General features: G+C 32.5%; 1 protein-coding gene across 2 annotated transcripts in view; it reads left to right on the forward strand.

The window, feature by feature from the left end:
- LOC129002028 (adenylate cyclase type 2-like) overlaps positions 1-12,493 on the forward strand; it is a 48,395-nt gene that overhangs the window by 20,762 nt on the left and 15,140 nt on the right. For both annotated transcript variants that reach the window (XM_054429525.1, XM_054429526.1), the window contains exons 5-9: positions 878-1,072; positions 3,485-3,588; positions 6,305-6,416; positions 7,104-7,231; positions 7,476-7,634. In XM_054429525.1, the coding sequence (XP_054285500.1) occupies positions 878-1,072; positions 3,485-3,588; positions 6,305-6,416; positions 7,104-7,231; positions 7,476-7,634 (698 nt within the window). The remainder of the gene's footprint in view (positions 1-877; positions 1,073-3,484; positions 3,589-6,304; positions 6,417-7,103; positions 7,232-7,475; positions 7,635-12,493) is intronic.

Consider the following 12,493-nt stretch of genomic DNA (forward strand, 5'->3'; position numbering starts at 1 on the left):
AAATCAAAATATGTAAAAACACTAAGTTACAAAAATGTGTTTAAAAATGTCATATACCGTATACTTTCACGAGGATATCTACCACCTAAAATTAGCCAAGTAAAAACTATTAGTGCGTGTTCTTTCTGTGAACAAAGTGAATCAACTCAGAGGAAATATTTATAAACATTTAACAAACCAAAATCTAACCAACCGGGTCTACATTAGCTAAATGTTTAGCGTCCAAACTATAAGTTTCATTCAAGACAAAGTATCAAATAACAGTACGTTGACGGACTTGAAAGGGTTGTTGGAACGTGTTCAGGGTTAGAATATCCTTGTGTGCCTGTCTCTCATATCACGTATCACTTTCATATTTTTATCAAAACAACTTACTTCCACGACGAAAGTTCACTAGGTTATTTATTGAAATATTATAATTTTACAATAAAATGGGTATTTATTAATAACATTATTGGAAATATAAATAACACTTGCATAGTTTTATTTTATCTTCTCATACTAACATAACAAATTAAACTCGTGCGTATGAAAATGCTAGATTGAAATTGATTCATCTTTTCAATGTATTAAATTTTTGGTAGAGGTTTTTAAACCAAACATTAAGATAGAAAGTTTTCAATTTGTACCCCTTGATTTTACTTAAAGGTGCAGCTATTTTAAGCCTAATGAACGTAACTGAAATACTAGAGCTGCAAAGAAACTTTTCTGCCTTTGTTACTGAATAGGAACGTCTGTTCTTTGGTCTTAGCTGTTATTTAAAAATCCCAATCATCATCAGGTGGCTCCATTTGTAAACATCAAAAAGCTAATAAAACTATAATGGTACATTACAAATATTTATTGAAAAATATTATATTTTCACACATTGTTCCAGCTGTTGGCAGAACTTGTATTCCTAGTCTCCGGGAGCGTTGCTGGGTTTTACTACCGCCTGATGACGGAGGCAGCTCATGAAAGGACCTTCGTAGGGACCAGGACTTGTATAGAGTCCAGGGTCAAACTAGAGTGCGAGAAGGAACAACAAGAACAGCTGCTGCTCAGCGTCATCCCTGCCTACATAGCTGCAGAGGTACAGTAGAAAAGTGTTGGTTGTAGAAATCACAAAATTATGGATCTCAAACAATCAGTTAGTTATAGAAATCATCAAACTATGGGCCTTCGCCAATCAGTAATAAAAATCTCCAAAAAGCCCCAACATACGTGAAGTTCATAAGTGAAGTTTTGACATACCTATTTAATCTCTGTATAACACAAGGTTGCTACCCAAACAAGTTCAAGATTTCTAAGGTTATACCAGTCCATAAAAAGGGGCCTAAAAATGTTATTGCTAACTATAGGCCTATATCTATTATCCCTGCAGTGTCGAAGGTCTTGGAACATCTCGTACATCGTAGATTTTCTCAGTATCTTGAGGATAGTAACCTTTTAGCAAGTAGTCAGTTTGGCTTTAGGCCCAAACACAGCACTGTCCAAGCAACCCAGGCACTGATATCAAATTGCTTTCAAAGTTTAGAGGCCAAAAGTGGCATAGTGTTTAGATCGTACGACATGTCTAAGGCCTTTGACACAGTGGCTCATGATCTCCTTGTGGATAAGCTTTCTTGCTATAACCTTGATGCAGTTTTGGTTAAGTTCTTTCAATCTTATCTAAGTGACAGATGGCAAAAAGTCTATCTAAACGGCACTTATTCTAGCCCTGTTCGAGTGCCCCACGGAGTGCCCCAAGGCTCTATATTGGGCCCTACCCTGTTTATACTGTATATAAATGACTTACCTTGTAATATTAATGACTTATCTGTAAAAAGCTTTCTTTTTGCTGATGACTTGGCCTTGTGTGTACGGGGTAACTCTTTGAATGACGTTACAGATACATTGGATACAAAATCTGCTGTTATTAATGACTGGTGTAATGCAAACAAGTTATGTCTTAATGCTGATAAGACTCAAGACCTAACTATTAGTCTTAGCAGTAATGGTAATGATGTAAACACTCTGAAGTTTTTGGGTTTTCACTTGCAGTCAAACTTGAAGTGGTTTTCACATGTAGATTTTGTAGCTTCTAAGATTGTAAAAGGCATATTTATGATAAGAGCACTTAGATCCACTGTTTCAGTTGATGTCCTTATTTGTATATATTATGGCCACATTCATAGCTATTTGTCCTATGGTACCTCACTGTGGGCCAACAGTTTTTATGCTAACAGGTTGCTCTTTACTTTACAAAAGAAGGCGGTGAGGTTAATTTGTAGTGTGAATAGAAGAACACATTGTAAGCCCCTTTTTGTGGGTCTTAACATTCTCACATTTCCATCTTTGTATGTTTTGGCAAGTTTGTTATATGTAAAAGAAAACATTTCTCACTTTGAAAAGATATCTGATGTGCACAACTACTGTACTAGATCAAAAGATAATCTGTCTACACTAAGGCATAAGTATACAGCCACTCAAAATAGTTTTGAGTACCAAGGTGTTAAAATGTACAATTTCTTGCCTGCATCCATCAAAAACCTGTGTGTTTTAAAATTCAAACATGCTATAAAAACTACTCTAACCCAGGCTTGCCTGTATAAACATGAAGAGTACTTTGGTTTAGAGTTTTAGATATTTTAGTTGCCAGAGCCATCTTGATTGTTTTGTTTTTATTTTGACGATTGTCATGCACTTTGTACATAGTTTTTACGACAATAAATGATTTCATTTCATTTCATTTCATTTCCAACACTCAGTTGGTAATAGGAAACAAAAAATGATGGGCCCCCACCAATAAGTTATAGATCTATACAAATTATGGATCCCTACAAATTAGTTATAGATATATACAAATTATGGATCCCTACCAATTAGTTATAGATACATACAAATTATGGACCCCCACCATGTATAGAAATCACCAAGCTATGGGCTCCCATTATTAAATGGGCTTTAATTTAGTAAAATTAAGAAATAGGCTTGATAAAGACGATGTTATGGTTTATAGCTACAAAATAAATTGTTTAAAAGGTCATAATATCTAAAATACCTCCGGAAACAAAGACTAGTGAAGGATCAGTAGAGCTTTGGTCATTTTGACAACATGTTTACAAACTACAGTCTTCATGACGTAGGAGTTGTGGCAAATATTATGCCACACAGCTGAAGGAGGATGCTGCAATGGCTTGAAATACAATACATTTTCTAAAAATTATCTAACTTCCAAGTAGACCTAATATTCATGGTTTCCGTTGTTCCTCGAAAGTTTTGTTTTAATTGGATATAAAAAACAACACCAAAGCCCAAGTGCCCTCACAAAAAAACTTTTTTAACAACAATCGAGGCAAGCAAGAAACTATACTGTCTCAGACTTTGATATTTTCCAAAAAATAATTATAATAAGGGGGACGCCACTATCAAATAAAAATAAATAGTTCACTAGCGCCAAAACTCAAATATAATGCTTAACCTAATCCGCATCAGTTCATGTTTTAAGACATTTTCTTTTTAGGTAAAGCGCAGCATAATGCTCAAGATGGCGGACGCTTGTCAAGACATGTCCAACAAACAGACAAGGTTCCACGAAATGTACGTACAACGGCACAACAATGTGAGGTAGGTATTTATTTTTATTGGTAAGTTTAGTATTTAAAATCTAACAACTTTTATACAAGTATATGAAACATGGGGAATTTAAATCCCAGGAGTTAGACCGTTCTCGAAAACACGTAAAAATGGCACAAGGATACACTAGATTAAGACACTAAATTAAATTAAATGTATTATAAAAACTATCACTCATTTATCAGTTTTGGCCAAAATAAACATGTTTAAATCCTCTCGTTTTTGTTTTATATTGACTAAATAATGGTGTAAATACCTGCATCTATGTGATCAATGTGTTGCTAAAATGCAACCGGTTTCGACTCACAAAGGAGTCATTGTCGGGCCAGTACAGATGTCTTCTTGCTTCATTTGAAGGTCGTCAATTTGTGATAAATAAATACATTTAATAAACACACGTACACGAACATAGAAACGAACATTTAAGGTTAAAATCGAAAGATAATACTATAGCGGTAACGGGACACGACGTGATCGGGCGGGGGTTATGTCTAGACATAAAACACATAACCTAGACATAACCCCCGCCCGATCACGTCGTGTCCCGTTACCGCTATAGTATTATCTTTCGATTTTAACCTTAAATGTTCGTTTCTATGTTCGTGTACGTGTGTTTATTAAATGTATTTATTTATCACAAATTGACGACCTTCAAATGAAGCAAGAAGACATCTGTACTGGCCCGACAATGACTCCTTTGTGAGTCGAAACCGGTTGCATTTTAGCAACACATTGATCACATAGATGCAGGTATTTACACCATTATTTAGTATTTAAATGTGATCAGGAGGCTAAAACTCAATATAATGAAGTTTTATATTGAGTTTCGCGAAACATTTTACCACCCCTTGATTACAAAAACAGTCCTTAACTAGGATAACTATTTGAGAAGAAATGGTTCTAAAAGTGAAAGTTTTTTAAAAATATATATTGCATTTAATTTAAGTCTTAATCATGTGTTTTCCTGTGGCATTTCAACGTATTTGCGATAGAATGGCCGAAACCCTGACATTTCAACTATCTTACATTCTTGTTTTTCTTAAGTTTAAGTTTTTTTTATTATTTTATTTGTTGACATATTAAACCTTCTACTTCCTAAAACTTGTAATACTTTTGAAATGAAATGGTGACCATACGAAGGTAGGTATTTGAAGCCAAGTATCACGAATTGAACAGAACCTGTATGGATCATAAAGTTAAACTAATGACTTTGCTGGCCCGAATCTTATACTTACCATTAAGTTATGATTTAGAGAGTTCCATTTTATTTTAACAGTGACATATTTTTGTTTATGTTTATTGTCCATACCAAGGCTAGTATAAATGGAGATGAGTAAAGGATGAGTGGTGCGATCTTGTACTCTTGTTAGTGACTAAGGCCGACATGTTCCTTAGACACAGCTGTTAATTAACTATACAGCCAATGGCAACTAAGGGGCCTACAGTTTATAGTGGAATCCGAACCACATATTTTCCTTAAACACTAAGGTTACAAAAAAATATTAAATTCAAATTTTTAATATAATCTCAACGAGACTGGTAAAGATTTATTATAATCACGCCAGCCTATCTGTCAGAAGCAAATTTGTTTAGTGTAAAGACAGTTTCTCGAAGTACTAATCTAACAAACTTGGAAGGCGTTTAAACTCGTTTTAAAGTTAGTACTTTTTATGGAATTCCACCTCTGTTATTAAAGTCTACAAAAATGAATTGCCTCAGTAACGTTGAATATGCGAGCGACAAAACTTTAGGATCAAAAACTTTCAAAACGCAATGCTGTTTCATTAAACCTGTTCTCACTCAGTTAGTCTCTTCTCTTTTCAAACTTTAATATTATCTCATTATTTTTATTATTTTACAAATTTACTCTGTGTTATTAGGGTTGCTGACAAATTGTACTACTACGCATTTCTAACAGTGCATGATTTAAAAAAAGTATCATTTATCTTATAGTGTATACGAGAACTCACCCCGTGGTCGACAACTCGATCAAAAGCATGTATTGGGCAAAAACTTGTCTATTTACAGCCCACGCTGGATTTACATTAATTTGTTTTGATTTTGTTTATATTTTGTTGTTATTTCGTCACCAACATGGCAACCCATAAGGCCAATGTTAATTATTGAAAAATGTGTAATTTGTTTTTTGTGCTTATTTTTGGCCCTATTTTAATTTATAAAGGGATTCTGCACATCCGCATGTAATTTGGTCAAGAAGTATGGTGAGGCTACCTGTCATAAGTTTTGCAAAAGCTTTTTAGTATATAAGAATCTTTTAATATTCTTCTCAAGACGTTTACGAATAAGTTTACCAATTAATTTAGTTATTTGGATCAACTTACAGTATTTTTAATCTTATTCGTATTGAACTAATAAGTTTGAAGCTAAAACTGTTTTAATAATAACTATGATGATATGTTTAGTAGTTTCAGTAGTCGAAGCATTAAATCATTCTTTGCAAAAAATTTTAGATCATTGTATAAGATTGTATACATTTCCACTATAAACAATTCTACCCTATTGAACAGGACTCTTTTTACTGTTATTAATACGTTGGTTGGATTGCGTTAACAGCTCAATTTTAATTATTAGTTATTATCAGATGTCCAATTGTGTAAGCTTGTTTTGAATACCAACTCTATAACGATTTCCCATGTGCTACAAAAGACTTTAAGTGACAGATCTAATACTCAGTACGTATTTTCAGCATACTTTACGCTGACATTGTCAACTTCACACCTTTGTCGGAACAGCTCAGTGCTTCAGACTTGGTCAAGACGCTGAACGAGTTGTTTGGTCGATTCGATCAATTAGCTCAGGTAATAAGATCAAAATGTTATTAAAATAGTAATAATTGGGATTATGTTAAGCAAAAATTCTACTACAAATGCCATAACTCAATTCAGGTGCAAGAGTTGAAATAGTTCATTGGTCAAAGTCTTCTCATAAATTTATATCATTCACATTCACCTGTTGATTCTGATAATTATTGGAGTGTTCAATCGAAATCGATCACCACTTACAATGTTTCATTGAATTTAACGTCTAGGGAGTCAACAGTTAGTGTAAAAATGTTTCAAATTGTTATTAGACTAAAACAAGTTTACTCTTTAAATCGAAATTATATTCTCACTTAGAAATATTTTGTGGGAAAACATTGTTGAATTTTCTATTAAATGGCTATATTTGTGAGAAACATCAAGGGTTTTTGTGACAAAATCTTAATTTTTGATTCAATTTGATTTTGTCTAGTCAAGAAAATCTTTTTTTGTAGCTGACAAGAGATTTTACCCCCTTATTAGACATAAATGTCATGAATCCTAATAATTATGTCGAGGAAAATCCACAAAATTTAGTTATTTGATATTTTTTTTATAAAAAAAAACAATCGCATACACAGAAACTTAATCAATATTTCGTTTTCATACATATGTCCTCTCTCAATTATATGTAGATTTCCAACGTTTTTATTTTACTGGCTATTCACAATGTTGTATTTTTCCCAGGATAACCAATGTATGCGTATAAAGATCCTGGGCGACTGCTACTACTGTGTGTCAGGATTGCCTGTGTCAAGACCCAACCACGCATACAACTGTGTCAAAATGGGTCTACAGATGATAGACGCCATCAGGTTCAGTAGCTTTTGAATTTGTCATCTATCTATATACTTAATACAATAAGGCTATTTCTTATGTGATTTAAGCAACTAAGATTGAACTTTGAAACTGAAAACTATCGTTTTTCAATTATGTTTTTAAAACTTGTTGCGAAATTTGACATACATACAAACCATGTTGAAAACGTTTATTCAATATTAAAACATGTTTACAAAGGCTAACTTAAAAATTAAAATATTACATTTTCTGTCTGTTCAGATTTGTTCGAGAGGCCACTGGTTTCAACGTTGACATGAGGATAGGTATCCACACGGGCAATGTGTTGTGCGGAGTACTGGGGCTGCGAAAGTGGCAATTCGACGTCTGGAGTGATGACGTCACTCTAGCCAATCATATGGAGTCTGGTGGCAAACCTGGGTGAGTTTAAATTATCATTGTTACAATTAGAAAATGGAAACACAGCATCGTGCATTCCAGTGAAAAAATTAGTGAAAAATGAATGTGGATTTCAGTAAGATTACATATGTTTGGCATTTACTAAGACCAAAGTTTCTTAGCCTGAACTATTTATTTAAAATTACCCAAGACAGATGGGTCCAGTTTAAAACAACTAAAAATATTTTGACCCCTCAAGGTCAAACTGTCAATCTTTTATTGCTGGGAAAGTACCATAAGTAGTGGGTTCCGTCAAAATTATGAGTACCGTTTTTCTGGAAGTGGTGGGCTGAGACCCCAAGGAACCTCATCTATAGTCTGTATGATGGAACCTGTCTCCTGAACCCTTAAACCATTTATTTATAAGCCAGAGGCATTTCACGAGAAAGGTCACGAGAGAAATAACTGTTTAGTGGATGTGTTTTAAAACTGTTTGTTTTATTTTTTTATTTAGTTAATATAATTTTAAATAAGTTACCATTAGTCAGTTCCAGGTTGATGTAGGGACAGGAGACAGGTTATATCATACAGACCGTAGATGGGTTGTATTGCGTCATTGCCACATAACTAAAACCCATTAGTGGCTGTTGGGATTTGAACTGAGCATCTTGGGGACCGCGCTCTACCAGTAGACTAGCTCTCAGTACTAGCTACACTACCCATGATTACCCCATGAAACTTTCAACGAATCATTTCGGTGTAAACAAAGCCTAATAAACCACTACAAAAATCGTAAAAACTTATAAAGGGGAAATTACTACCTTCCTGTGTTTTAGAGCTCAAGAAAAAAAAACTAAGGTTCCAGAAATATAAGTATCATACACACCCACCTATTTTTTTTCTCCGTGATTGTGACATTTCAACGAAAAATTACAGGTGTGTAGGTTAATATTATTTTACATATTGCAAATATTATGCTTAAAACTATTTACCGATATTTCCTATTCCCTTAGCAAAAACCATCACATGGAGCCGTTTATAGCATATTTTACTATTCCCCTTGTATCTAAAGAATAAATTGATAACAATTGAAACCTTTTTTCAATGTTTTTTTGGTAGTTTAAATTGTTACCTAATAAAAATTGTAATTTGCTAGTTTTACCCATGAGTCAATATTTTGAATGTGCTTAAATTGTCAGAAACAGTAACACTTCTGAGAGTTTGGTGCACTTAAGCAAACAACCTCCTTTCCTAAACTTTGCCACTCAGTCTCTTAGCAAAGTATTGCGTTAGTTGTTCCAATTAAATTATTGCAACAAAACTTGGTCCATTATCATCACGTTTTCATCAAGGTTATTCTGAGTGAATAAACGTATTTCAATTGCAAATTGATCCCAAAAACTAGGCTATTTGTTTATTTATTTATTTACACGTTACGGTTTGTTTCTGATCGAGGACTTTCTCTACGAAAGTTATGTTTTTGAAAGACTCTTGAAAAGATCTCTTTTGAATGGTAATCCTGTCAAACAGTAGAAACGATGAGTTCCAATACTCACTCGTATTTTAAAGCAAGAATTTAAGTAATAATTTTTTTCTTATTTGATTCTGCACAAACTAAAAATTAGTATATTTAGTGAAGTGTAAAATAGATAAGAAGTAACATAATTATCAATGCAGGTTTTGTTATAAATCATTATTGACAAAAATTCATTTTAAGTTACGCAAACGAAACAATAGCTTTGGTTAAAACCTTACTAAACTTAATTCAGAATGTTAAATAAGTAAAATTGAGGATAATATAGACACTATGGTATAAAGACTATCTAATACCTTATAATAGTAAAGATTAGTATCCGTTAACATATAACCTTACTTCATTAACTTGAGCTAGAGCATCAATTAAACAAAAGTGACGTACTTTAGTCGAACATAATAGGTTTATCTTTCACTTTTGAAGATTTGTATGGTAATATGAAAGTTTATAACCTGCTAAAGATGACGAAGCCTTTATTCGAAGATCTAATTAGGTGCATGCGAGTAAGCCTTTGGAGTTATAAAGGTAAAGAGACTTTCAAACTTAATGAGGTGTCAAGTTCGCTACTTCCGATGAGTCAGACTTTACCCCTTATCTCAATAAAGTTAATATTGAACTAAGCCTGTCATTCAAACATTTCATTGGTATAATATTTAGTAATTGTCTTGGTAAAAATAATACCAAAGATTAAACACACTCCATTCTGCATACCTTATGGATTTTTCATGTTTATTGATCATCTGAAGACAATTTTGATGTAAGTTCCGCCCAGTTATTGCAGAGAGTGTGTTTTCGTTTCCTACATTTTTGCAATTTCACTTATTTCAAATTGCTTTTACCAAATAACATAATTAACTATAAACAACAGCTTGTCCTTTAGTTTTATAAACAAACAGTAAAGCACAAATTATAAATTTTACTCCAAAATAAACTTATTAAATATTTTGCCGACTCTAAAAATCGACGTCACCAACATAAAACAGTTAGACTTTCTTTAAAAGAATGACTTAAGACTACATCTTTTTTTCATTTGTAAGGACTGCTGGAATTAGGTATAAATAAACCTTCCCACTCCTTCTAGCTCATTTTTTTTCATGTAACAATGTTGTATTTTGGAAACATTCAGTTGATTTTGTATCTATTAGTTGACAATCTATCAGTCTTTAATTAACCATTGACAATATTTCCTGTTATTAAGATGTACTGACATGTAACTCAATTAATAAATAAATAAAATAAAACAAACTAAGTCAAGTTTCAGTTTTTACAATGAGAAAAAAGGTCTTCTACAATTCAAAGTCAATTATAATACCTTCTATAAAAAAAATACAATAGTTGAATCGGTAAATAAAATGGTTCCGAAATAGTTAATAATACTTAATCATTATGATTGAATTACGTATTGCATATACTTATCCTATAAATTGTTTTAACAAAAAAAATAGTTTATTTCATATGCTTATTGTATGTTTAACATAAAATTATGCCGTAATCCATAAAAACTGTAAAAAATAATTTATAAATAAAAAAAGTTTTTTAAAACAAAACGTTTTTAAACGCACTAAAAAACAGAAAATAATTTATATATTAATATGTGAAGAGTATAAATACTTGTAAGATTTAAAACAAAAAACGTGGGGTGCATGCAATTGATAATAATACATTAGTTCAATAGGTGAAGGTAATTGTAAATTATTATTTTCTACTTTTTAGTTTTTAATGTGTGTGGATGTTAAAACTATTTCAAGCATCTATATCAGATTAAGACAGAGGCATGTGGGAAATCTAAGGTTTATTTGAGTTTCTTTTCATATAAATTTATGTATTAGATTGAATGTATGGCCTACCTACTAACTATAAATATATCAATCTATTTAATGTATTGTTTACTTTATAGAATACTAATTAAATAACAATTGACATTATTAACAAACACATTTATATATACAATTAGATTGTTTATATTTATTTTGAAATGTTTGTTTGTATAAAGAATCTCTTGGGAGCATAACCTGTACCTCTTAACCTCTGCTCTTCGAACTGTCAAATTTAAGTATTTACAGCTGACTTAAATTAATTTTTCAAAAACATTTTTTCAAAATGTAAACATGGAAAATATCTATGCCCATGGGGCGTAGTCCAAGGGAAATATGAAAATTGAATGATATAACATTGCATTGTCATCCATTTGTGAGCTATATTTCAAATTTCAAGTCTCTAGCTCATCGGGAACTTCGTTTAGAATTGATATCAAAATTTGTAGGAAAGCGAGCTAATAAAAACAAGCCATGGGGCGTAGCCCAAGGGAAATATGAAAATAAAAATGATATAATATGGCATGGTCATCCATTTGTGAGCTATGTTTCAAGTTTCAAGTCTCTAGCTCATCGGGAAGTATCAAAATTTGCAAGAAAGCGAATTAATAAAACAAGCCCATGGGGCGTAGCCCAAGGGAAATTTGAAAATTAAATTATATAATATTGCATTGTCTTCCATTTGTGAGCTATGTTTCAAGTTTCAAGTTTCTAGCTCATCGGGAAGTTAGTATAAAATTGATTGCAAAATTTGTACCGGACAAGAAAGCGAGCTAATAAAAACGTTTTAATATACACATTTGAATAAATGAACTACGATAATTTGTCAAGAAACTTAAGTCGAAGATATAAACTGCACATTTTATGCGATGTCATGGCGGTTTTATAAATAGCCATCCTATTTCTACAATCTGGTGCACACATTCATTCAAGGCGCGGAGAGAAAGAATTGTTTATTTATTGACTTAGTTTCACGTGGAATTAGTTAGTGGAAATAGTGGAATAAGCGTACCGAAATAGTAGAATAAGGTATAACCCAGATTCAGGCATACCACTTTTTCATTATTAGGCTAATATTTAAGACTAAAAAACGTTTATTAATGGACATGACGTGGAGTAGTGCCTTGTGTAAGATTAATCTTCCAATATATGTCGTTGGTGGGGCGAGCTTGTCAAGTGGCTAGAGCGCGGGACTTCGGTGCCTGAGGTCCCGGGTTCAAATCCCGACAATCACCAATGGATTTTATCTAAGTGATAATGCCGCAACCCTCAGGTCCAGCCTGAAATAATGAGAAAGCTATAATGTTGCCGATCACAATTATAGTAATCATTATTATTTGCTATATAAACATTTATTTTACTATCTGATCTGGTATTTTACCCTTTTGCTATCATTTTAGTCTAGTGAATTTACTATTATCTATCTTATAACTAACACAATTCCAAATACTGCCAGGACTTTGTATACGTTTCTATCCTTGAACGATTTTAGTTCTATCTCCTAGCCTTAAAAAAATTATAATAAAAAAAATTGATACACCAGTCTATAAATT

This window comes from Macrosteles quadrilineatus, unplaced genomic scaffold (genome assembly GCF_028750875.1).
Source record: "Macrosteles quadrilineatus isolate MER2022 unplaced genomic scaffold, UCM_ALF_1.0 Scaffold_9__3_contigs__length_116548681, whole genome shotgun sequence".
Taxonomy (NCBI): Eukaryota; Metazoa; Arthropoda; class Insecta; order Hemiptera; family Cicadellidae; genus Macrosteles; species Macrosteles quadrilineatus.